Raw genomic sequence first — 25,380 nt, forward strand, 5'->3', positions numbered from 1 at the left:
GTGGCTATACAAGTGATGAAGGTCAGGATTGAAAAGGGTTGAGTGTTGCATGCAGTGGTGATCACTTTACAAGACTGATGTGGCTAAACTGGAGGGGATGCTGAGGTGATTTATGAGCATGCTGTTGAAAACGGAAATTTGTAGCTGTGGAAATCCAGGATAAACAATGATTATTTTCTTTGAAACAGAGGCACCTGAAGGGAGACCTAATTGTGTTGTACCAAGTAATAAGATGGCGAACCATAGAGTAAATTGGAAAGGCCCCATTTCACTTAATGGGGGCATTAAAAAAACAGGGGAGACAGATTTAAGGTAAAATTATAAAATACGTAGTCGAGTTTATTTTTCACCCAAAGGGTGAGGGGGGGGGGGGGGGAGGGTCAGGAACACTGCCTGGCACAAAAAGAAACATTTATCACATATAAAGAAAATCTGTAGACACCGTGGTTTAAGTAAAACCACAAAGCTGGAGAAACTCAGCAGGTCAAAGTGTCCTTTATATAGCAAAAGTAAAAATACTTAATCTGTTTCAGGCTTGAGCCCTTTATCAAGACATGGAAAAATGTAGGAATTCAGATGACATTTTCCCAATCCTTGATAAAACGCTCAAGCCTGAAATGGTTACGTATTTTTACCTTTGCTATATAAAGGACACTGCTTGACCAGCTGAGTTTTTTATACCAAATTTAAAGAATATTGTGTGGTGAAAAGGACAACTTTTGAAACAATGATAATTTAATCTCATCTCATTAATTGCCTGTTTTTTAATATTTTATTTAGATATTTAACAATCAACAATCATACCAAATGTAAAAGATCTAGAAAACGCCTTCCCTCTATATGTCCTATTAAACAGAGAAAGAACAAAGAAAAAGAAAAAAAATCATCCCATTGTCAGCGTGTACAGTAAAACATATGGAAACATGATAATATCACAGTGTTAAAATGTTTACATTGGTCTACTGGCTTGTCAGTAGTAATTGTAACCCTATATTGGTGCCAGTATGCTCTAAAAAAGGCTGACAGATTTTTAGAAAGGTGTTATATCCATTCCTGAGATTGTATGTGACCTTTTCAAGTGGGATGCAGCTATTCATCTCTATCCATGAGTAAATGGGAGTCAGACTTCCATGTTACTGCTATGCATTTCCAGAAGGGCCTCAATTGCCTTTGCCTGGTTTAATTTTAACAATGTGATATTTCAATAGGCAATGATTCTAAAAACATTTGGGCAAAGGGACCAGTGAAGATTCAGATTTTAACCTTGACAGATTTTAATAAGGATATTGCTTATGGTCTATTGGGAGTCCTTCCTCTCCAGGCATTTTATTGTTACAACTCTGGCACCTGGGCAGTATCCACCTTTCAGCCTTTCCAAGATTTGAGCCTCCTCCTCCTCCAATGACTTTGCACATCTCACATTCATTGAGCCCCTCTCCATTCCTATTCTAATTAATTCTCTCAGAGACTCCAAGAGCCTTTCAGCAATGTTTCACCCAACACTAGACACATACTCCCCGTTTCACTTTTTGTTGTGAAGGAGACATACTGTCTATCTTCACAGGTCCATGAAAATGTACTTTCCAGTTTCCAAGGATGAGAGATTTCTGCAACAAGGCCAGAACAGGGATTGCTGTCTTTAGCCCAGAAAATGTTAAGAGAAGATTTGAAGTGCAGAAGGTGTTGACTGGCTTAAGCAGGGCAGGTAGTAGGAAGTTGTTCTCAGTGGCTCAAGGACAAGGGACTGCAGATTTGAAATGTTAGTCTGAAGTAACAAATGGGGTGTCTGGAAAGCATTTTGTTAAAACTCAGTAGCTAGGAAATGGAATTCATTGCCAGTAAGAATATGGGAACAACCTTCAAAGGGAATCAGAGAGATGTTTGAAAGAAAATTATTTTTCAGGCCATGGGAAAAGAGCTGGTATGGACGATGGGGTGAATGGCTTACTGAGTGTTGTGATGAATATACTTGTCTGCCAAAAAAGAGATGCCATGAGCATTGCATGGTGCCCCTAACAAAAGGAGAAAGAGAACCAAAGGGGAGTCCCTTCAGAGATACTAGGTGGCCATTGCTTCATCTCTAGCCCTTCCACTGCCTCTGCACCTGCACAGATTCCAGTGAGATAGATCGACATTAATACACACACACATATGTGTGAGTGTGTGTGTTTGGGTGTATAATGTACATGGGTGAATATGTAATAGTGTCTTCTTCGAATCGAAGAACTACCAATAATAATGTGTATGTTTGTGTTATATGTATATAGGTATGGATATCCAACTGCACGAAAACCAACAAGGTCGGGTCAGATACAGCAATGAGCTCTCTGAACCCTTCTCCATTAACAATGGCGTGAAGCAAGGCTGTGTTCTCGCACCAACCCTCTTTTCAATCTTCTTCAGCATGATGCTGAACCAAGCCATGAAAGACCCCAACAATGAAGACGCTGTTTACATCCGGTACCGCACGGATGGCAGTCTCTTCAATCTGAGGCGCCTGCAAGCTCACACCAAGACACAAGAGAAACTTGTTCGTGAACTACTCTTTGCAGATGATGCCGCTTTAGTTGCCCATTCAGAGCCAGCTCTTCAGCGCTTGACGTCCTGCTTTGCGGAAACTGCCAAAATGTTTGGCCTGGAAGTCAGCCTGAAGAAAACTGAGGTCCTCCATCAGCCAGCTCCCCACCATGACTACCAGCCCCCCCACATCTCCATCGGGCACACAAAACTCAAAACGGTCAACCAGTTTACCTATCTCGGCTGCACCATTTCATCAGATGCAAGGATCGACAATGAGATAGACAACAGACTCGCCAAGGCAAATAGCGCCTTTGGAAGACTACACAAAAGAGTCTGGAAAAACAACCAACTGAAAAACCTCACAAAGATAAGCGTATACAGAGCCGTTGTCATACCCACACTCCTGTTCGGCTCCGAATCATGGGTCCTCTACCGGCACCACCTACGGCTCCTAGAACGCTTCCACCAGCGTTGTCTCCGCTCCATCCTCAACATCCATTGGAGCGCTCACACCCCTAACGTCGAGGTACTCGAGATGGCAGAGGTCGACAGCATCGAGTCCACGCTGCTGAAGATCCAGCTGCGCTGGATGGGTCACGTCTCCAGAATGGAGGACCATCGCCTTCCCAAGATCGTATTATATGGCGAGCTCTCCACTGGCCACCGTGACAGAGGTGCACCAAAGAAAAGGTACAAGGACTGCCTAAAGAAATCTCTTGGTGCCTGCCACATTGACCACCGCCAGTGGGCTGATAACGCCTCAAACCGTGCATCTTGGCGCCTCACAGTTTGGCGGGCAGCAGCCTCCTTTGAAGAAGACCGCAGAGCCCACCTTACTGACAAAAGGCAAAGGAGGAAAAACCCAACACCCAACCCCAACCAACCAATTTTCCCTTGCAACCGCTGCAATCGTGTCTGCCTGTCCCGCATCGGACTGGTCAGCCACAAACGAGCCTGCAGCTGACGTGGACTTTTTTACCCCCTCCATAAATCTTCGTCCGCGAAGCCAAGCCAAAGAAGAAGAAGATATAGGTATACTGTTCGGCTCCGAATCATGGGTCCTCTACCGGCACCACCTACGGCTCCTAGAACGCTTCCACCAGCGTCGTCTCCGCTCCATCCTCAACATCCATTGGAGCGCTTACATCCCTAACGTCGAAGTACTCGAGATGGCAGAGGTCGACAGCATCGAGTCCACGCTGCTGAAGATCCAGCTGCGCTGGATGGGTCACGTCTCCAGAATGGAGGACCATCGCCTTCCCAAGATCGTGTTATATGGCGAGCTCTCCACTGGCCACCATGACAGAGGTGCACCAAAGAAAAGGTACAAGGACTGCCTAAAGAAATCTCTTGGTGCCTGCCACATTGACCACCGCCAGTGGGCTGATAACGCCTCAAACCGTGCATCTTGGCGCCTCACAGTTTGGCGGGCAGCAACCTCCTTTGAAGAAGACCGCAGAGCCCACCTCACTGACAAAAGGCAAAGGAGGAAAAACCCAACACCCAACCCCAACCAACCAATTTTCCCCTGCAACCGCTGCAATCGTGTCTGCCTGTCCCGCATCGGACTTGTCAGCCACAAACGAGCCTGCAGCTGACGTGGACTTTTTACCCCCTCCATAAATCTTCGTCCGCGAAGCCAAGCCAAAGAAGAAGAAGATATAGGTATACTGTTCGGCTCCGAATCATGGGTCCTCTACCGGCACCACCTACGGCTCCTAGAACGCTTCCACCAGCGTCGTCTCCGCTCCATCCTCAACATCCATTGGAGCGCTTACATCCCTAACGTCGAAGTACTCGAGATGGCAGAGGTCGACAGCATCGAGTCCACGCTGCTGAAGATCCAGCTGCGCTGGATGGGTCACGTCTCCAGAATGGAGGACCATCGCCTTCCCAAGATCGTGTTATATGGCGAGCTCTCCACTGGCCACCATGACAGAGGTGCACCAAAGAAAAGGTACAAGGACTGCCTAAAGAAATCTCTTGGTGCCTGCCACATTGACCACCGCCAGTGGGCTGATAACGCCTCAAACCGTGCATCTTGGCGCCTCACAGTTTGGCGGGCAGCAACCTCCTTTGAAGAAGACCGCAGAGCCCACCTCACTGACAAAAGGCAAAGGAGGAAAAACCCAACACCCAACCCCAACCAACCAATTTTCCCTTGCAACCGCTGCAATCGTGTCTGCCTGTCCCGCATCGGACTTGTCAGCCACAAACGAGCCTGCAGCTGACGTGGACTTTTTACCCCCTCCATAAATCTTCGTCCGCGAAGCCAAGCCAAAGAAAAAGAAAGAAAGAAAAGATATAGGTATACGTTTGTGTGCATATCTCAATTACTGTTACACGCCCCTCAAAGGCCCACTAATTGTTGGATTGACTATATAAAATAAATGCTTTCCTGCAATGAATTGCCAGAAACAGACCCATTAGCCCACATGTTTGGGCTGAACATGATATCCAAATCAAACTAAAGCTCTGCTGCTTGCACCTGATAGGCATCCCTCCACATTTATATGTCTATCTAGAAGCCTCTTAAGTGCTACTATTGTATCACCTTCCAGCAGTACTCCTGGCAGTCTGTACCAGGCACCCAGCTCCACTCTCTGTTTAAAATATTTGCGCTGCAAATCTCCCTTAAATGTCTTCCTCCTCACCTTAATGTCTTGTAGTGTGCAACATTCCATCCTATCACTACCTCTCACATTCCAAAGAACACAACCAAAGTTTGTCAAATCTCCTCCACACCCGCACCACCACCCCCCCCCCACACCCCACTACTCTACCCTCTAAACCAGGTAACATACAGGTAAACCTCTTCTGCATCCTTTCCAGAGCCTCTACATGATTCCTCAAGGGGGTGACCAGATCTGGACACAGTAGTCCAAGTGTGGTTTAACCAAAGTTTTATATAGTACAACATGACCTCCTTACTTTTATACTCAGAATTCTCATTGCTGCATTACATGATTTGTTTCAAAGCAGGAAGAGGGATACAATCTATTATTGCAGATGAGTGACACAGGACCAGAAAAAGAAACAAAATTTAATTTGGAAGATGTTCATCTGAGGACATCCTCAAATCTCAATTTTTGGTTTTACTGTTGAGCTAAGTATTGCAAGTAAACTGTGGCTTAATTAAAATGTTAACTCTTCACAGTTGATAAGAACATAAATTTATAATTTAAACGTACTAGCATTTGTAAGTGGTACATCTGCAGCATCACCAGCATACTTGAAATTCATTTGTGGTTTGGACTATGAAGCTTCCATTGTTCAAAGTGGTTTTATCGGTCCCAAAGTCATGTACGTTTGATTGTTCTGTAAAGCTCTTCTGCTTGCTGCTACCTTTAGGCAGAAGGTACAAAAGCCTGAAGTCTAGCACCTCAAGATTTAAGAAATATTTTCATTCCAACAGCTGCCAGGCTCTTGGACCTCTATCCTTTTGTAGTTATAAAATATTTTGCTGTCTTATGGGAAAAAGAGATAAAGGAACAGTTAGGACTAAGGTTGAGAATTGTATGGTTAAACAGGCAGGCATCATTGAGCAAGGATGTATGTGCGTGTACCTGGCCTTCAATCATTTGAAAGACCACTTGCTACTGTATCTAGACCTCGATCTGTCAAATCTACCCACTATCCATCATTACCACCACCGACTTCTACTCCTCAAAACAAACTCAGTATTCGGAACATCAACCCTCAATGTTACCCTGAATGAAACAGTGTTGGGTCGAAGATGGCCAGCTCAACAACAAAATGGTGAATACACCTTCTTCTGCTTCCTCTGGAATGGCAAACTGGAGACGAACAACATATCTGAGGAATTAGCTTTGCTGTAAGTAATGGGCTTGTTTGGTGGTTCAGTGATTCTCCCTTGGGACCAGCAAAATTCTCATAACCTTTCAGCTCAATCTACTGCTGGACGAGCATCTAGTGTTACCACTACATCTGCCTCAACCCTGAGAGCTACAGATGAGGTCGAGGAAAAAATTTTACTTCAGCACTGGAAAAGCAAAGGCCTAATTCATATCCAGGAGGGTAACAGATTAATTCTCCTGGATGACTGCAATGCCAGGGTCTGAAAAGTGCCAGATCTCTTGAAGATTTTGAAAATCAAGGAGGGAGTGGTGAAAGCCAACTCCAGGAAAGACCTGCCCTTGGCAAAATGAGTGAAGCATGATCCTGTTTCATGATAAAGATAAGCACACATCATTGTGACACATACCGGACAGGTTCTGGGCACTTCAATCAGCTTTCAGGCAAGACTCCACATCACCCTCATAATGACAGGAACTCACGTTTATGTTTAATAAGAGTAAATTGATTGTAAAAGTGCAAATCGCACTGTCCTCGTGCAGAATCATTCAATTAAAAAAAATTCAGTTGTTATTATCACAAATGTTACAAGTGTTCAATAAGTACAGATGAGATTTTCAAACATTTGGTTAATCTCAATGGCCTGGTGTTATGGAATCTTTTTGTGAAACTTATCACACCAATTGTCTGGCAAATTGTTGTACTTTCCAGACTTATCAAGCCATTTCAGACACAAACATGTCAATGCTTAATAGATAATGCACAAGATCACTCTTTAAATAATTTTCTCATTCAATATTCATAACTAATGCATCCAATAATGATATTCCCTTTGTGCATTGGTCATTCCAAGGTGATCTTCTTGGTCAGAATAATCCATCTTTTGCTAAATCACTCTTTTCCATTATCCCAATCTTCATTGATTTATATGGCCTCACATTATCTGCTTTCAAAGTCCTTGCCCCCATTTTAAAATTCCTTGTGCTCACCTTGCCCAATGATCTTGTAGCAATGTAATCTATTATTGCAGATGAGTGACAGAGGACCAGACAAAGAAGCAAAATTTAATTTGGAAGATGTTCATCTGAGGACATCCTCAAATCTCAATTTCTGGTTTTACTGTTGAGCTAAGTATTGCAAGTAATCTGTGGCTTAATTAAAATGTTAACTCTTCACAGTTAATAAGAAGACCACTGATGACAATGGTAACTTTTTTTCTGTTGACATTTCAGAAACAATATCCCTGCCTCCTGGAACACATTTATCGGATTGATTATTTGCTTCTTCTATCAAACTGTATGCTCCCCGTCCACAGCACTAAAACTTTTTAACTTCTTTCTATTTCTTCCATTGTAACCACCAATCTTCCTCATTGATAATCTCTTGGTAAAATGAAATTTTAATTTAGTTTTAAAGTCTTTGTTTAACTTACAAAATAGAAGCTATTCACAGAATTTCTGGATGATTTGCTTTGACAGTTCCGCCAGAAGTTCAAGGAATGGAATTGAGGGAGGGGTGGGTTAGAGGAATGTGAGTTTTTTTCTGGTTCTAAAATGGTGATAGTTACAAGTAATTAATTATCCAAGCTTTGAACTATCCAGATTTCAAGATTTAAGTAAATCATTTATTTGTTTATTTTAAATATACTGGATTTTTCACCTTTATCTTTGTTCTTTTCTTTGCCAAGAGAGTCCAACTTCCGTCTCAGGGATTTCTTCCGTTTTTGTCCATCTGTAAATAAAGTAACAAAGGACATAAATTTATTTACTGAAGTTGAGAATGAACATGAAATTTACAGCCAAACTCCACAAAGTTTTTGTATATAAAGATGCAAAGCAAAACATTTAGGTCAGTGCTGTGGAATGTTTGAGTCTTCCTCACTAAGATGTATTGTCATAATCACCCTTATCGTGTGACCTATATTCACTGGCTTGAAAATCCAAAGGCATTAGAATAATCGTAGTTACAATATTAATTTTTCAATGCATCCGGGATACTGAACAGGGACGTCCTTCTGGCTACCACTAAAATATCCACTCCTTCTACCACTGGTGCACCACAGCTGCGATGCACCACAATGCAGAAGAGGAATCTTAGCAACCAACTCAGACTTTTCATTATCATCTCCCCTTAAGAAAGATATAGGAGTAGAATCAGCAGTAATCTCATTTCAATGACTCACAACATCCACTGTGGACCTTAATCGCTCCTGTTGCTGAGTTATTAAAGTGAAAATTAATGGCTCACTATAAAGCTTTCCATCAAGAATAAATGAATCTAGTGTTTTAGTGATTCTCCCTGCAGAACTGATCAATGGCAGATGATCCTTCATTTTATGAATATGGAACCAGCACTAGGCCCAATGGCAGTGTTGGATTAGGCCAAGGACATCAATTTTGACCTTGAAGAAAATACTGGTCCATATCCCAGAGGAAGACAAAGTACCTGTACTCCTTCTGGGTAAACTCAGCAAGGGTGGGAAAAGGTGCAACCTTCTAACAAAACCTAACATGTCTAGAAGGAGTGGGAGAAGTGAGCTCTGGAAGGGTCCTTCTTGATAAAATGCCTGGAACAGTCTGCTACATCACAGGGACAAGCACAAGGAGAGATGAGATGAGAGTTTATTGTTTAAATATATATGTGTGTAAGATATACCAACTACAAAAGTACAAATTAAATGACTACAATATGACAAGACAGAAAAATAAATGTAAAAGGTAGATAAATTTAAAAATATTCACATATACCCATGGCAACCCCCTCAAGAAAATCACTAGCAGCTGTTAGATTAGGCAAATTATCCTGAAAGCAACTTTCTGCATCTACTACAGGTTGACCACACAGTTTTTATTTTATCAGAATCTTGAATTTCTCTTGACCATCCTAACCCCAAAATACTGCAACTCTGAAACTACCAAAGGTTCTTATCTGCACTGTTAAAACGTTAGTTTTGCCCCATGAACTAACTGCAACTGTTTTATCTATCCTTTCAAATTTACAATCTCTTTTCCTGTCTTGGACACTGTGGTAATTAAATTTCCATTTTTGTTCTTGGTGTGTCCTTCGTACCAGTTCGACTGTAGCAAGTAAGAATTTTGATGCATCTGTACACTGTATATAATGATGAATTCTCATCAACTCAATTTAAAAAGCTGTGACCTCTTTTTTTTCCCTGTTTGACTGTTATGATATTGAGTTTATATTCTTTTTCATATATTACCTTTGATTGATGGCTTCTATTTATGTACTATTTCTGTAAAATCCAATAAAAATATTGAAAAAAGAAAAGGCTGTGATTTAAAACTAGTTACTACCCTGAAGATGATGCCAACTACTGCAACTATACATTCTGCCCTCTGAGTGGTGCTGCAACACTCTAACACCCCCGCCATCTTTCTTTCCACTCAAGACACTTGGCACCAAGATTTCAGGAGCTTAACTAAATCTGACTTAATTAATCAGACATAACCATTTTAACGTCTCCCTTTCTTAGTTGTGCTCTATATTCCTCAACAAACAAGCCACTCATCATTGCGGCCATTTGTCTCCTGACTCTATTCATCTTTAGAGTCAGTCCAGGTTACTCTCTACTTTGGTCAGTTTCTCTTAAATCCAGGAATTCACCTGGCTTCTGAGTTCACAAAAAAAAATCTGCTTACTGCAGGGCAATAGCATTTCTTTGCAATGTATAAATGTAACCAACTACGGATAACGGCAAGAGATAACAAAACTGGAAAATAGATCAACCACCATCTCCAAAAGATTCCAGCCTGGGAGACAGTACCAAGGCTATTTGTTTGAGTAGTACTATATACAAGAAAATTAATAATGTAGATAGTCCACAGAGCATAGAACCAAACCTGAGGTGGGTACATCATGATTTCTTTGAGATCCTCAAAATTTAAGGGGCTTGATGAAGAAAACAATTCCACTTGAATGAGGATGGAAAATTGGAGAACATTCAAGGTGCTTAAGAAAGGTCAGCGACAGGAGTCACGTGATGGAGTAGTGGCCAGTAGGAGAATACCTGCCCTCTCCAGAAAAGAAGAAATAAAGTGAAGAAAACACAAAGCTCAAGAAACACAAAACACAACAAATAAAAGATAAAGTTGTGGAGGAAAGAAAGAAAATGGCACCTAAGAAGGAAAAACCAAAAACAATGGGAAAAAAAGGAAAGACGCTGGACGAGAAAGGAGAAGGCCTTACTTGCATGAAGAGGCAGGGACCCGCCATGGACAGAGGAGTCCACTCCCCGAGGTTAGTGGAGACCCCACAGGTCATGACTTCCTGACTGCTGGACTGCAAATGTAGGTCACTGAGCCAAACAGAAGTGCGCAATTGTGCACAATAGAGATGCCTGACAGCAAGGCTCTCAGCTGGAAGAAGAGGAAAGCAAAGAGAAAGGGAGTGATAAGAAAGAAAAACAGCAACAGGAAGCCCAACAGATATCTAGCCCAGAAGAAGAGGACCAACAACAAGAAACCATGAAAAAAAACACCCAACAAACTGAGGCAAGAGCTCAACAAGAAAGTCAGAAGAGACACAGATACAAGGAAGTGAAGTAGAAGACAAACCCAAGAGCAAACACAGAAGAAGAAGAACATCAAGCTCTGCACAGAGGAATAGAAGGTAAAATAGATGGACAGTATATAGATTAAAAAAAATTCAAGAACAAATGAGATCATTAAAAGAATGGTTGACATTAGAATTTAGTGAAATGAAAAGTAGAGAAGAAAAAGTGAGTAGAATAGAGCTGGTCATAACAGAAATAGGGAAAAGATTAGAGAATGTGGAAGAACAAGAATGGCTGTAGAAATTGAAGTGAATGACTTAAAAAGAAAATTGGAAGAAAGTGACAAAAAAGTTAATGTTTCACAAGAGTTGTTAGCTCAGAAGATTGATATAATGGAAAACTATAGTAGGCAAAACAATATAAAGATGGTGGGCCTAAAGGAAGATGAAGAAGGCAAAAATATGAAATAATTTATAAAAGAATGGATCCCAAAAGTCCTGGGAATGCCAGAAATACAGGAAGGAATGGAAATAGAAAGGGTAGACGGAACACTAGCCACGAAACCACAGTCAAAACAAAAACCAAGATCCATTTTAGTAGAATTTCTGAGATACACGACAAGAGAAAATATATTAGAAAAGTCAAGGAATAAAATTAGAGAAGACAAAAAAACCATTGGAGTACAAGGGTCAAAAGATTTTTTTTTTACCCAGACATAAGTTTTGAACTCCTAAAGAAGAGGAAGGAGTTTAACACAGCAAAATCAATCCTATGGAACAAAAGCTATAAATTTATGGTAAGATATCCAGCTGTGCTTAAAATAGTTATCCCGGGGGAGCAAAACAGATTGTTTTTGGATCTGGAGAAAGCATGAGAATTTGCACAATGCCTGCAGGACAGAAAGAGAGATGAAGAGATGTAACAAGAATGAAGAATGACGACAAACTACCTATAAAGATGTAAAAATAATGTATAAGTAAGAACTAAAGAAGGGAAAGAAAAGGGAAGTAAAGGAGAATGGGGGAAAAAAGAGAAGAAAAAAGGGTGAGCTTTGTTTTAATGTGAAGATAAAAGTCTTTTCTGGAGGGGGTTGGGTGGGAGAGAGTAACAGACACTGCGAAATCATTTGACACTTGCAAACGAGTTTGCAATCCGAATGGAGAGGGGAGTTGTGGTTGCCCATCAAGAGAAAAGGGGCGACTCAGAGAGAGGGCGGACTCTTGGGGTTAAGGATATTTTAGATGTGGGAGTGGTTGAAGTATTTTATGTTTTAGAAGTGTTGTTATTCATTGAGTTCAAAAAGGGAAAACTGAGAGATGAAAATGGGGAAAAGAGGGAAGGTGGTGGTGAAGAAGCAGAAATGGTGTAAACAGAGTATGAGATGGCCATGTTGAACTGTATGACTATAACTATTAATGGAATACATAACCAAATCAAAAGGAAGAGGCTATTAAATTTCCTGAAAAAAGAAAAAATAGATATAGCATTCGTGCAGGAAGTGCATCTAACTGAAGTAGAACATAATAAATTAAGGAGAGACTGGGTAGGGCACGTAACGGCAGCATCATATAATTCAAAAGCCAGAGGTGTAGCTATATTAATCAATAAAAATGTACCAATCAAAATAGAGGAGAAAATAATAGATCCAGCAGGGAGGTATGTAATGATAGTGTCAGATATATTCAGAATTCTGGAATTTGGTCAATATATATGCACCTAATGAAGAGGATCAAAAGTTTATGCAAGATATTTTTTTGAAGAAAGATACGCAGGGGAATATATTGATAGGAGGAGACTTTAACTTTAATTTGGACCCAAAGGTGGATAAAACTGGACAAAAGACTAGCAAAAACAATAAAGTAGCCAAATTTATGGTTAAATCAATGCAGGAAATGCAACTTTTGGATATATGGAGGAGAAAACACCCAAAGGAGAAGGAATACTCATATTATTCAAGTAGACATAAAACATACTCAAGGATTGACCTGTTCCTGTTGTCAGGCCATATCCAAGGGAGAGTTAGGAAAACTGATATGAAGCTAGATTGCTATCTGATCACTCACCCCTGTTATTAGCAATAGAACTGGAGGACATCCCACCAAGAACACATAGATGGAGATTAAACTCCATGCTACTTAAAAGACAGGAATTTAGAGAATTTATTGAGTGCCAAATTAAAATATACTTTGAAATAAATACAGAATCAGTGAAAGACAAATTTATATTATGGGATGCAATGAAAGCCTTCATTAGAGGGGAGATAATAAGTTATGTAACAAAGATGAAAAAGGACCACAATCAGGAAATAGAACAGTTGGAAAGGGAGATAGTAAGTACAGAAAAAGAACTAGAAACAAGGAAAGATAAAACAAAAAGATGAGAATTGGCGGACAAAAAAAAAACGAAACATTACAAACCTATATGGTGGAAAAGAAAATAATGGAAATAAAGCAGAAGTATTATGAGCTAGGAGAAAAAAGGCACAAAATACTAGCCTGGCAACTTAAAACAGAACAAGCTAAAAGAACTGTGTTTGCCATTTAAAAGGACAAACAAATTACATATAACCCAACAGAGATCAATTAAAACTTTAAGGAATTCTATGAACAATTATACCGAACTGAGAACGAAGGGAAAGAAGACAAAATAGATGAGTTTTTAGCTAAAATTGAACCACCAATATTGCAAGAAGAGGAGCAAAACAAATTGATAAAACCATTCGAAATAGAGGAAATACAGGATATATTAAAAAAGCTACCGAACAATAAAATGCCTGGAGAGGAAGGACTCCCAATAGAGTTCTATAAAACATTTAAAGAGTTATTAATTCCTCCTCTCCTGGAAGTAATGAACCAGATAGAAGAAACACAAAACTTGCCAGATTCATGTAGAACAGCAATAATTACAGTCATACCAAAGATGCAGAAAGATCCACCAACACCAGCATCATATAGACCAATATCTCTACTTAATTCAGATTATAAAATAATAGCAAAATTATTAGCAAACAGATTGGCCAACTGTGTACCAAAAATAGTAAAACAAAATCAAACTGGATTTTTTAAGAAAAGACGAACAATGGACAATGTCTGTACGTTCATTAACTTAATCCATGCAGTATAAGGAAATAAGATACCAACAGCGGCTGTTGCTTTAGACGCAGAGAAAGCCTTTGACAGGGTTGAATGGAATTATTTATTCAAAATATTACAGAGGTTCAACCTACCAGAAAAATATATTAATTGGATTAAAGCAGTATATAAGGAACCATTGGAAAAGGTGACAGTAAATAGATATATATCAAACCAATTTAAATTAAGCAGGTCAACTAGGCAGGGATGTCCACCATCTCCCTCACTGTTCGTTTTAGCAATAAAACCATTGGAAGAACTGATAAGAACAGAAAATAAAATAAAAGGGATAAAAATAAAGGAGAAGGAATATAAAATCAGTTTATTTGCAGATGACATCATAGAATACTTAACAGAACCAGAAATATCAAGAACTATATAAGAAATTGAAGGAATATGGAGAAATATTGGGGTACAAGATCAACGCAAATAAAAGGGAAGCGATACCAATGAATAATGCAGATTACACAGAGTTTAAAAAAGAATCACCATTTAAATGGCAAACACAAGCAATCTGATACCTAGGTATTAGATTAGATAATAATTTAAGACACCTATACAAATTAAATTATCACCCATTAATGAAGAAATTGCAGGATGACTTAGAACATTGGAAAGGATTACCACTAACACTGATACGAAGGGTAAATTGCATTAAAATGAATATCTTCCCAAGGATTAAATACCTATTTCAATCATTACCAATTCCTTTAACAGAGAAATTCTTCAATGAACTAAAGAGAATATTAAGGAAATTCTTATGGAAATGGTGGAAACCGAGAAAACGCGAGATAAATTAACAGAATGGTACAAACAAGGCAGTTTGCAGCTACCAAACTTTAAAAATTATTATAGAGCAGCACAATTAATGTATCTTTCAGATTTTTATCAAACAAGGGAAAAACCAGATTGGACTAACATAGAGCTAGATAAAATAGGGGAGAAGGTACCAGAACATATACTTTATAAGTGGGATGAAAAACTGGTGCAATATAGAAGTTCACCAGTACTGCCCCATTTACTCAACATATGGAAGAAGATTCACGTAGAAAGGAAAAAAAAACCAAATTACCAACTACCAAAATTATTATTGACGCAAAATCAGCTAATCCCTTTCACAATAGATAACCTTTTCTTTAGAGAATGGGAGAGAAAAGGAATTAAAAGAATAGACAATTGTTTTTTGGGAAATAATTTATTATCATTTGAACAAATGAAGTACAAATATGGAATAACTCATGGTACAATGTTTGCGTACCACCAGCTGAAAACCTACTTGAAGGACAAATTGGGAAGCAGACTGAGATTACCAGAAGGAAGCAGCTTTGAATATGTGATTACAGAAACAACAATAATAAAAAGATTTATAACAAACATGTACATCAAACTGCAAGAGAAAGAAAATGATGAAATAAGCTATAAACCCAAACAAAAGAGGGAAAAAGATTTAAACATAAAGATAAAAAATGAAACATGGGAAAAGTTATGCTCTGGAACTATGAAAAATATAATAAATACGAGGTTACGGATGATACAATATAATTGGTTACACAGGCTATATATCACACCCCAAAAGTTAAAAAAAATGGGATCCAACATTATCAGATAGATGTTTTCGCTATAAGAAGGAAATGGGAACAACAGTACATGGAATTTGGCCATGTGAGAAAGTGAAAAAGTTTTGGGAAGATCTAAATCAGATATTAAATAAAATCACAAAAAGCAACATACCAAAAAATCCAGAGATCTTTCTTCTAAGTAATATAAGAAGTAAAGAATTAGGCCTCAAACTGGATGAACCGCAAAAAGATTTATTATGATAGCCTTAGCTGTAGCAAAAAAATGTATAGTGTCAACTTGGAAATCAGAAGAGAGTCTGAGAATACAGCAATGGTACATAGAAATGAATAAATGTTTTCCATTGGAAAAAAATAACATATAATTTAAAAAATAAAGTCACATTATTTGAACAAATTTGGGAACCATACATGGAACACAGCAGAGAGGACCTACTGCGGACCTCCACCCTCTAAAATGATAGAATGAGAAGAAGATGAAATGAACTGACCTAGTGTGTAAAAATAGATGACACAATTTTCTTGTTTATTTTCATTGTGTGATGACATTGTTTAATGGTTTTATTGTGGTGGGAAGGAGGGAGGGAAGGGAGGGGGAAAAGAAGGGGAGAAAATGCCTCTGTGTATATTCAAGAGGGAAATATTTGTGTTTATTTTGGTTAATGTGGTTCACAGTGTGAAAAATAAAATATTTTTTAAAAAAAGACAGGTCAGCGATGAATGAGGTTGTAATGGAAGATTTAGACCAGCTGATGCAGTTGCATCAGAAAATCTAAATTCCACCATGGGGCCCCGAGACCAGCTTATGCAAGAAGGGATGCAATTCCATCAGAAGACATAATCGCAATTCCACTATGAGGCCTAGGATGCATATTTAGTAGACACATCTAAATTCCACTATGGGGCCCAGGATGCAGTTGAAAGGAAGACATTATCTTAAATTTACACTATGGGGCCCAGGGATGCATATGAATCAGTAGACATTATCCAACTTCCACCATGAGGCCAAGAGATGCAGTTGTCTTTTGTTGGTCGCAGACTGTCAGGAGACCTTGAAGATAATTAAATCATTTGTTCAAAGAGATAAGATCTGAAGTAAACAACTTTTGGGTAATATAAGCCATGGTCCCACTGCTGAAGTTTGAGACTCTCCAAGAGGTGGCAACATCTCTCAGCAAGAAGAAGAACTTCAAGATTCCAAACCGACGTCCCGGTCCAGGAAGGTGGAGAAGCTGCTACCGGCGCCCAGACAACCTACTACAAGTGTGCAGTCATCGCCTCGCTTTGGCAGTTGGGACCAGTCCAGGCATTGATAAGTATAATTGGGAAGGGCTTGCATATTGTAGTGTGAATTCAGCTTTAGATTTAGTAATAAAGACTTGTATAAACTGAACTGCTCTCGGTGTGTGTGTCTATTTTCTTTCGGTAGCTTGAACACTGTGACCAATCTAAAACAAACAAAATGAGAGGTATAAGTTTACCCAAGACAGAGGTGAAACATTTACACAGCAGATTGTGTTATTTTGACATGTCATCTTAATGGCTACAAATAGATTGAATGGTAATTTCCACAGGAAATGGATACATTTGCAGAAGGGGAACAAGACAAACTGAATAACTCTGCCAAAGAACAATGATGGGCTAACCAACCACCTGCTGTACTGTTTATTTCTTAGATTCTTTAATCTACTTTTACACACTGGATCAGGTCATTTTCTCTTCTCATTCTATCATTTTAGGGGGTGGAGGTCTGTGGTAGGCCTTCTCTGTTGTATTCCATGTACGGTTCCCAAATTTGTTAAAATAATGTGACTTTATTTTTTTAAATTATATGTTAACCAGGAAGCCCAAACTGTACCCGACATGAATATTCATTTGAAACCTCAGGGTGAATAAGCATGTCACTTTCACCACACATAAAACTTCCCACTTCCCGATATTAGCTGGACTAAATATAAGGGAGAGGAAAATTCGAAGAAATACAACCAGTGACAACATTTTTTTGCCATTGTTATTGATTGCTTTTATCCACTCGTGACAGAACAACATAATATGCTCTCTGATTTGATACAACATTTATCATGTACATTACATTACTGACTGTACATCACTAATTTCCATGAATGGGCCACTTCAGATATCACTGAAGAGCCAACAAAAATGGCAAAGTGGCAATAAATGGTTGGCTTCCACGCCCCCAATTACAGTTATGTCATCTCAATTTTCTTAAAATAATCACTTTTTCTCTGGTTAAGGATTAGCACAGTAGAATAACTCCCTCAAAAGATTAGCTTGAGATCTTTCATTCAACTTGTCTGTCCTGTAACAAAGGAGGCCATTAGGCCATTGTGTCTCTGGAGGCTCCATAGCAATCCTTATCAATCCAATTGCCGTTAATTCCTTTGTACCCATTCTCTCCCAGGTGTCCGTTAACTCCCCTTGGATTCTCCTACCAGCCACCTACTATAATGGCCAATTAATCTACCAGTATATCCTTGGGATGTGAGAGGAAACCAGGGCACCGTGGAAATACATGCAGTCACAGGGAGAAGGTGCAAACTCCACATAGCCAACAGCACTCCAGGCTAGGAATGATCTAGTCTCCTTTCACAACCCAAAGATGTGCTGGTTGATTCCTTGACTGTTACAAATTATCCTTTAATTCAGGCAAATGAATTGATAGGTAAGGGCTGAAGGAAATGTAAGAAGATATGAATGGGTTTGAAGTCATGAACAAGTCATGAAATTCAGTGTTTTGCAGGAACATCATAGTGCGAACATTAATATTATGAACCATCTAACAACAAACATATATTAAAAAAATTAAAATACTGCATAAAAAGTAAGGCAGTATCTTTGGTGTATTGATCATTCAGGAATCTGATGGCAGTAGGGAAGAAGCAGTCCTTGTGCCGCTTAGTCCTCATCCTTTGGCTCCTGTACCTCCTTCCCGATCGTAGCAGAGTGAAGAGGGCATGGCCTGGGTGGTGGGATCTTCAAGGATGGAGGCTGCTTTTTTAAGACACCACCTCATGTAGATATCCTCGATGGAGTGAAGTCTGAAGCCTGTGATGTTGCAGGCCAAGTTAATAACCCTCTGGAGTTTTATTCTTCTCTTGAGATTCGGCACCTCCCTACCAGACAGTGATGCAATGAGCCTTTGAGAGTCTTCGGTGACATACCGAATCTCCTCAAGCACCTCACAAAGTAAAACTGCTGGCAGGCTTCGTTCGTGATTCACGATAAACCAAGCATACTCTTCCTAGTATAATACTTGGTTTAAAGCTTACTTATCAAAAAATTATACAGACGACATATGTATAACCGATTACAATGGCCAGATCAAGGGAAGTTCTTTCAGTATTTGCTGAAGCAGGAATCAAAGTTAGAATTCAACCAGAAGCAGTTTGCAGATAAGATGCAGGACACGATTACATGTGCATTATGCATTAATGTCTACACCTAAAGAATTTGCACATGCTTGAGACAGTGATAAATATTTCTTTCCACATTCCCACAGGGTGGCATGGTTGTTCGCACAACACTATTACAGCATCAGCAATCGAAACCGGGATTCGAATCCCACCCTGTCTGTAAAGAGTTTGTACATTCTCTCTGTATCTATATGGGTTTTCCTTGGGTGCTCCAGTTTCCTCCCACAGTGCAAATTTTACCAGGGATTGTAGGTCAAATGGATATAATTGGGCATTATAGGCTTGTGGGCTAAAAGGGTCTGTTACCGTGCTATTATAAGTTCACATTTCATTTAAGGTCTAGTACAGGCTGCAACCATTCACAGGTGTGGCGATACTGGGTGGCAACATTTAGGACAGACTAAGTTGATACTCTGGAGGAAGAAAAAAAACTTTTGTTGCTGAGTGGAACACTGAAAGAAACATTCATTATGGATCAGCAGCCATCTCATGAACACTGAGGTGGAGTGACTGTGAAATCGACAATTCGGCTGATCCTCCCTGTCTGGGGAATTACTCAACCACAATGTGGCCAAAGGAAAGGTCACTTTGATTGACCAGTACCTGGATTTTGGAAACATCATGGAAGTCACTCATTTCATTTCCCCTACGCAAGGAAAAGGGAGTTGTGACAACTGTTTGTACGAAAGGATCTTTTCTATGGAAGCAACTCAACAAGGATTCATGAATTTTTGGCATTCCGGTCACTCAGTCTCTCCCACGTCCTTTGTGATTACTTCTGGGCATCAGTTTAAAAGCCTGCGTTTCAACACAGGATTTCTAAGATTGAACCTTGGAATGACTTTCCAGAATTGTGCCTAAGCTGTAATGGTCAGGATATCTTTCTCACACACACACACACACACACACACACACACACACACACACACACACACACACACACACACACACACACACACACACACACACACACACACACACACACACACAGAAAAGGTGCCTCCAGCACCTTTTAAGCTGAGGGGGGATAGCCCCAGTAAATCTCTAACCCAGTGATTTAAGGGGGATCCTGCCCCCACGATGATGCTAAGTGATGCGTCATGCAAACTACTCTCCCCCGACCCCTCACCAGCTGTCAGTCTCCATCCCACCGTCAATCACGCTCCCCCCCCAACCCGTGGCAGCCGACCCCTCTCCTCTCTCCCCCACAGCAGTTGACCCCTCTCCTCTCCCCTCCCCTCTGGCAGCCGACCGCTCTCTCTCCACCATGGCAGCAACCCATCTCCTCTCTCCCCCGTGGCAGTGACCCCCCCCTCCTCTCTCCCCCGTGGCAGCGACCCCTCCTCTCTCCCCTACAGAAGCAGATCCCTCTCCTCTCTCCCTCGCGGCAGTGACCCCTCTCCTATCTCCCCTGTGGCAGCCAACCCCTCTCCTCTCTCCCCTGTGGCAGCTGACCCCTCTCCTCTCTCACCATGGCAGCCGACCCCTCTCCTCTCCTACCATGGCAGCCGACCCCTCTCCTCTCTCGCCCATGGCAGTGACCCCTCTTCTCTCACCTTCGTGGTAGTGACCTCTCACCCCCCCTACCTTTTCCACTCCAAGCCCTGACAGCGAACCCCTTTTTCCCCCAATCACTGCAGACACTTCGGCTAGAATTTCCCTGAAGTTGACATCATAGGAGTAACCAGGTCAGCAATTTTGCTGTTCAAGCCGCCAGTGGACATGTCCTGGGTAAGTTTAACTGGGTTCCCTGACTACCTCCGAGTTAGGGCAGGAACCTGGTTGACTTAGGACGATGCTGAACAGGTCAGATCCTTTCAAGCTGCCTTGTAAGTGGGGCGCTAACCAGGCAAATTGCCCGGTTAACCCCATTTTACAAGGCAGTTTGAAAGCACCTGCAGACACACATGCAGACACACATGCAGACACACATGCACCCACACATGCACCCACACATGCACCCACACATGCACCCACACATGCACCCACACATGCACCCACACATGCACCCACACATGCACCCACACATGCACCCACACATGCACCTACACATGCACCCACACATGCACCCACACATGCATATCGTTGGGGTTCATTTGACTAATGTGTTATATTATTAGTATTTAATAATAAATATATTGTTTTAAAAAAAGCAATAAGACTGTCGATGAATTTCTATTGCTGTTGGTCTGCAAGGTAACAGTACTGTATGTCTAAATTTAAATTTAAAGCAACAGAACTCAGTCCTGGCAAAGTAGCCAAGGTGTTTCTAACGTACAATTATCTACAATCCCACACATTTTGCTGTGAAGAGCTATAGACCACATATATAGATTACAAGAATTTTGAAATATTCAACATTGTTTGACAACTGGAGATAATTGCTCCTACCGATTGTTATAATAGATTTTAGGACTATCTGAAAAGCAGGAAGCAAGTTATCCCAGCTATCTGGGTTACTACTTATTATTCAATCTCCATCACACAACAAAAAAAAAACTACCTGGGCATTATCACTTTGCTGCTTTTGGAACCTTGTTATGCAGAGCTGGTTGCCTTGTTGCAGATAACTATGTCAAATATTCATGGGATGCAAAGTGGTTCTGGCCACCCCAACATTACAAAAGACATCAAGTGAAAACAAGCCTTCCTTTTGGAATGGAGGATTCTTATTATGGCAAAAATACAATATGATACCAATTAAAGATTGGCATCCCTGCCATAAAATACTTTTATCATTCTTTCTCAAATGTCCAGCTGGAAGATGAATCATTCCTAACAAGAAATTAAAAGTTGCTATATTTGGGCTTTGTCCCATTACGATACACAATGATTCATGTCAGTTCAAGGTCTGTATGCCAGATTGATATGAAGAGTTTCCAATATCTTCAACAATGTTTTCTTACTCCATATATCATCATAAATTCAAAGCTGACAATTTTGAATCAATAATTATTCTAACTGCAAGCCACATAAGTCAGGAATTACTTCATGGACGTTTGTAAATTAAATTGGTTTCTTTTTAAAATGAATTGTATTTTATTGTGCCCTGCACTTTCTTTCAGGATATCCCAGGATGCTTCACAACAGAGTGCTTCTGAAGTGTGGTCACTGTTCTAATGTGAGGAATATAGGTTTCAATTTGTGCACAGCAAAATTTCAGAAGCAGAGCGTGCTGGCGCAGCAGAACCAATGAGTGGCACAGCGGTGCCCCTAAAATACCTTCTGTCTCAAAGCAAAGTTCAATCCTGACCTCCAGTGCCTTCTGTGTGGAAATCATGGAGAGGAAATTGACTGATGAAAGAGAGAGCATTAGGGGAACCCATCCAACAGGTTGTTTTATCTCCACAAGAAATGTATCCTCTTGGACTGTTCTCAGTGCCAGACAATAGATAACTCCCCTTCATTATCATGCAAAATCATTTGACATATCACTCAAGGCTTTGGTTTAGGATGTGGCCTGAATCTTGGTACCCAAGTGGTACTTGAATCTCCAAGGACACAAACAGTGGAGCTTAGATTGGTAAATTACTTGCAGTCATAGCTCTTTCATTCAGAGAATAAATAGATAGTATCTTTTCTGTCATCAAGAGGTTTTCACATACTCAATAAATCAAATGACCAGAATGATAACAAATTCCATTCCTTGACTGTGATGTTATCAGGTCTCAATCTAGCCAATTATACACAGCACAATTATTAACATCAGATAGCTTATCAGATAAAGCACAAAAATAGCCCTTTCGTCCATCTAGACTATACCAAACTATTATTCTGCCTAGTCCCATGACCTGCACCTAGAAAAGTTTTTCTTAAAAGTTAAAATTGAGCACACATTCACCACTTTAGCTTGCCACCCATTTCAAACTTCTTACCATTTTTTGCGTGAAGCAGTATCCCCGTTCACCCTTTCCCAAATCCTCTAGTTTTTGTCTCATTTATCCTCAGTGGGAATAGCCTGCTTGCTTGTATTTACACTAATTTTAAGTACCTTTATTAAATCTCCTCTCATTTTTGTCCATTCCAGGGAAATAAGTCTCAACCTGTTTAACTTTTCCTGATAACTCAGTTCCTCAAGTCTCAGCTATATCCTTGTAAATCATCAAAAGACAAAGTATCAGACTCATCGACGGTATCCATCCACACTTTTCAAATTGTATACCAACGTTGAAGTCAACAGTCAACGGACAGGCACCTGCGATGTGTTATTAGGAGACTGCTTTGGCCCACAGAACAGGCTACAACAGGAGGAGTAACAGGTTCCATTCACTAACATGAATCTTCTGGACTGGAAAACTATTTGCTGATGAGTCACTTTTTGGTAAAGCTTAAGAATGCAAATCTCCACACTTATGAAAAATTTACAATTCCCTGCTGAAGCACTGGAAAAAAGCAGAGCATGTTGACAGAAACATCAGGATTACATTTAGATGGTATTGAATTACTAGCATTTTAACAGAGGGCTGGGTTCCCTTTTAAATCGCAGCAGGATGTAGCACTAGAATGAGCTTGTGCTCTGAGTCACGTTAACAAATTAACTCTTTCGGTGAACTAGATCAGCCAGTGTAGTACAATAGCAAGCCCTTGGATACTGGAAACAGAACACGCCTGCCAATTGATGGCAGTCAAGACAGCAATTGTGTAAGTTGTAAGGATCCACTGTGAGACAGAGCAAACAGCTTTCTGCAAATGTGTTTTTAAGAAAGCTTTTCCTTTACAGTGTAGCCTCGGTATTTCTGTTCATGGTGTCTTCTGCTGGCAGTAGTCATTGACATACCCACCCACACCTGCCTCCTGAAGAGTGTTTCTGATCTGTCAGACACACATGTGGGGATTTTTCTTCATTCTGATGAGAATTCTTCTGTCAACAGCAGTGAAAGTCTTCCTTGGCTACCAGTCCCTTTGCGATTACTGACCTCACCAGTATGCTCTTTCTTCTTAATGCTGTTCCAAACTGTTAATTTTCACAATCCTAAGGTTTGGGCGATGTTTCTTACTGTTTTATTCTTGTTTTTCCACCTCATAATGGTTTATTTGACTTTCAATGGCACAACTGTGGTTCTCATGTTGTAAAATGGCAACTACAGACTCCAAATGTGATCAAAAGCTTAGAAGCAAACCTTGTTCTCTTATACCTGCACCAAAGAAGCAATTAAACATACGTGAGTATTCACAAACACCTGTGAAGCCAAATATCCCAAACTTTATGGTGCCCTGAAATGAGGAGCCAATGTATGGAAAGTGCTGTAATTTCTCCATGGTCAAACCAAAATGTATACAAATAACCTTGAATAAAAATCTGGAATATGCACTTTAATCCATATGAATTGTCTGATTACAAATTTAAAACTGAAGCACAAGGGCAAATAAAGGAGAAAAAAATATCATGTAGACACTGTATGTATTTAAAAATCCATCTTGAGAACAAGAAGACAGAACAAAATTTGGTCCATTAGCTGCGCCGCTTTCTTTTTAGCTGACAATTCCATTATTTACTCAACAGTTCTCTTTATTTTCTTTTAATACCACAAAATCAATAAACTTAAAGCTGAATGGTCCCATAAATGAAGACCATATCTCAATCGTCATTAGAGGAGTAATAAGATTCAGTAGATTTTAAAATAAAACGGGTCCAGGGCCAACTGTATCAGCGTAAACTTTAAAGAAAATGATAGGCAAAAAAAAAATTAGGAATTGACAAAGCCAAATATTGAATTTTGAAATTAACTTGGATGAAAATAAAAGGACTGCAAGTTTGAATTCAACATCAATTTCATCAGTATATAAACGAAATACATTCCTGCTCTTGTTGCAGCTGAGACCCAATGAGCCATATAATTATAGTGAAGTCTCTGCAAAGATACACAGCAAGCAAATGTCTCGCAAAAGTTACCACGTGAGAATGTAAGAACCACGCCACTGAGCATGCAAGAATTTTATATTCTTCTCTCCCCATTTCACTCTCTATGATAGAATTACTAGACTTGTGTACAAGGCTGCAGATGGGTCCCTTTTTGCAGCAGGGATATCCTAAGGTGATGAGATTAACACACTGAGGAAGGAAACAGAGAATTGTGGGTGCAAGACTAATTTATGCCCACAATTACAGAATCTGTTAGTCTGTATTATTATCTTACACCCAACTTTGTCCAAAAATACCCAGCAAATGTACAGCCAACTAACATTCCGGAAGACATAACTTGAAAACACACAGGTTAGGTGGCATTATGGCCACTTGCTACCAGCAGTGAAGTCATTGGTGTTTCAGGAGCTGTCAGCTATTCCTTTGCTTTCAACAAGTCATTTGAAGCAATGAAACACCAGATGGATTGGGATGAAACCACTGGCACAGAGTAGGAGCCTTCAATCTAACTGAACACCAATGTAAA

At 40.1% G+C, this 25,380-nt stretch overlaps 1 protein-coding gene across 30 annotated transcripts in view; it reads right to left on the reverse strand.

The window, feature by feature from the left end:
* The window catches only part of LOC138738811 (rho GTPase-activating protein 6-like), a 564,699-nt gene that overhangs the window by 97,207 nt on the left and 442,112 nt on the right, over positions 1–25,380 (reverse strand). For all 30 annotated transcript variants that reach the window (XM_069889798.1, XM_069889786.1, XM_069889795.1 and 27 more), the window contains one exon: positions 7,996–8,067. In XM_069889798.1, coding sequence (XP_069745899.1) covers positions 7,996–8,067 — 72 coding nt within the window. The remainder of the gene's footprint in view (positions 1–7,995; positions 8,068–25,380) is intronic.

Source organism: Narcine bancroftii, chromosome 7 (assembly GCF_036971445.1).
Source record: "Narcine bancroftii isolate sNarBan1 chromosome 7, sNarBan1.hap1, whole genome shotgun sequence".
Lineage (NCBI taxonomy): Eukaryota > Metazoa > Chordata > Chondrichthyes > Torpediniformes > Narcinidae > Narcine > Narcine bancroftii.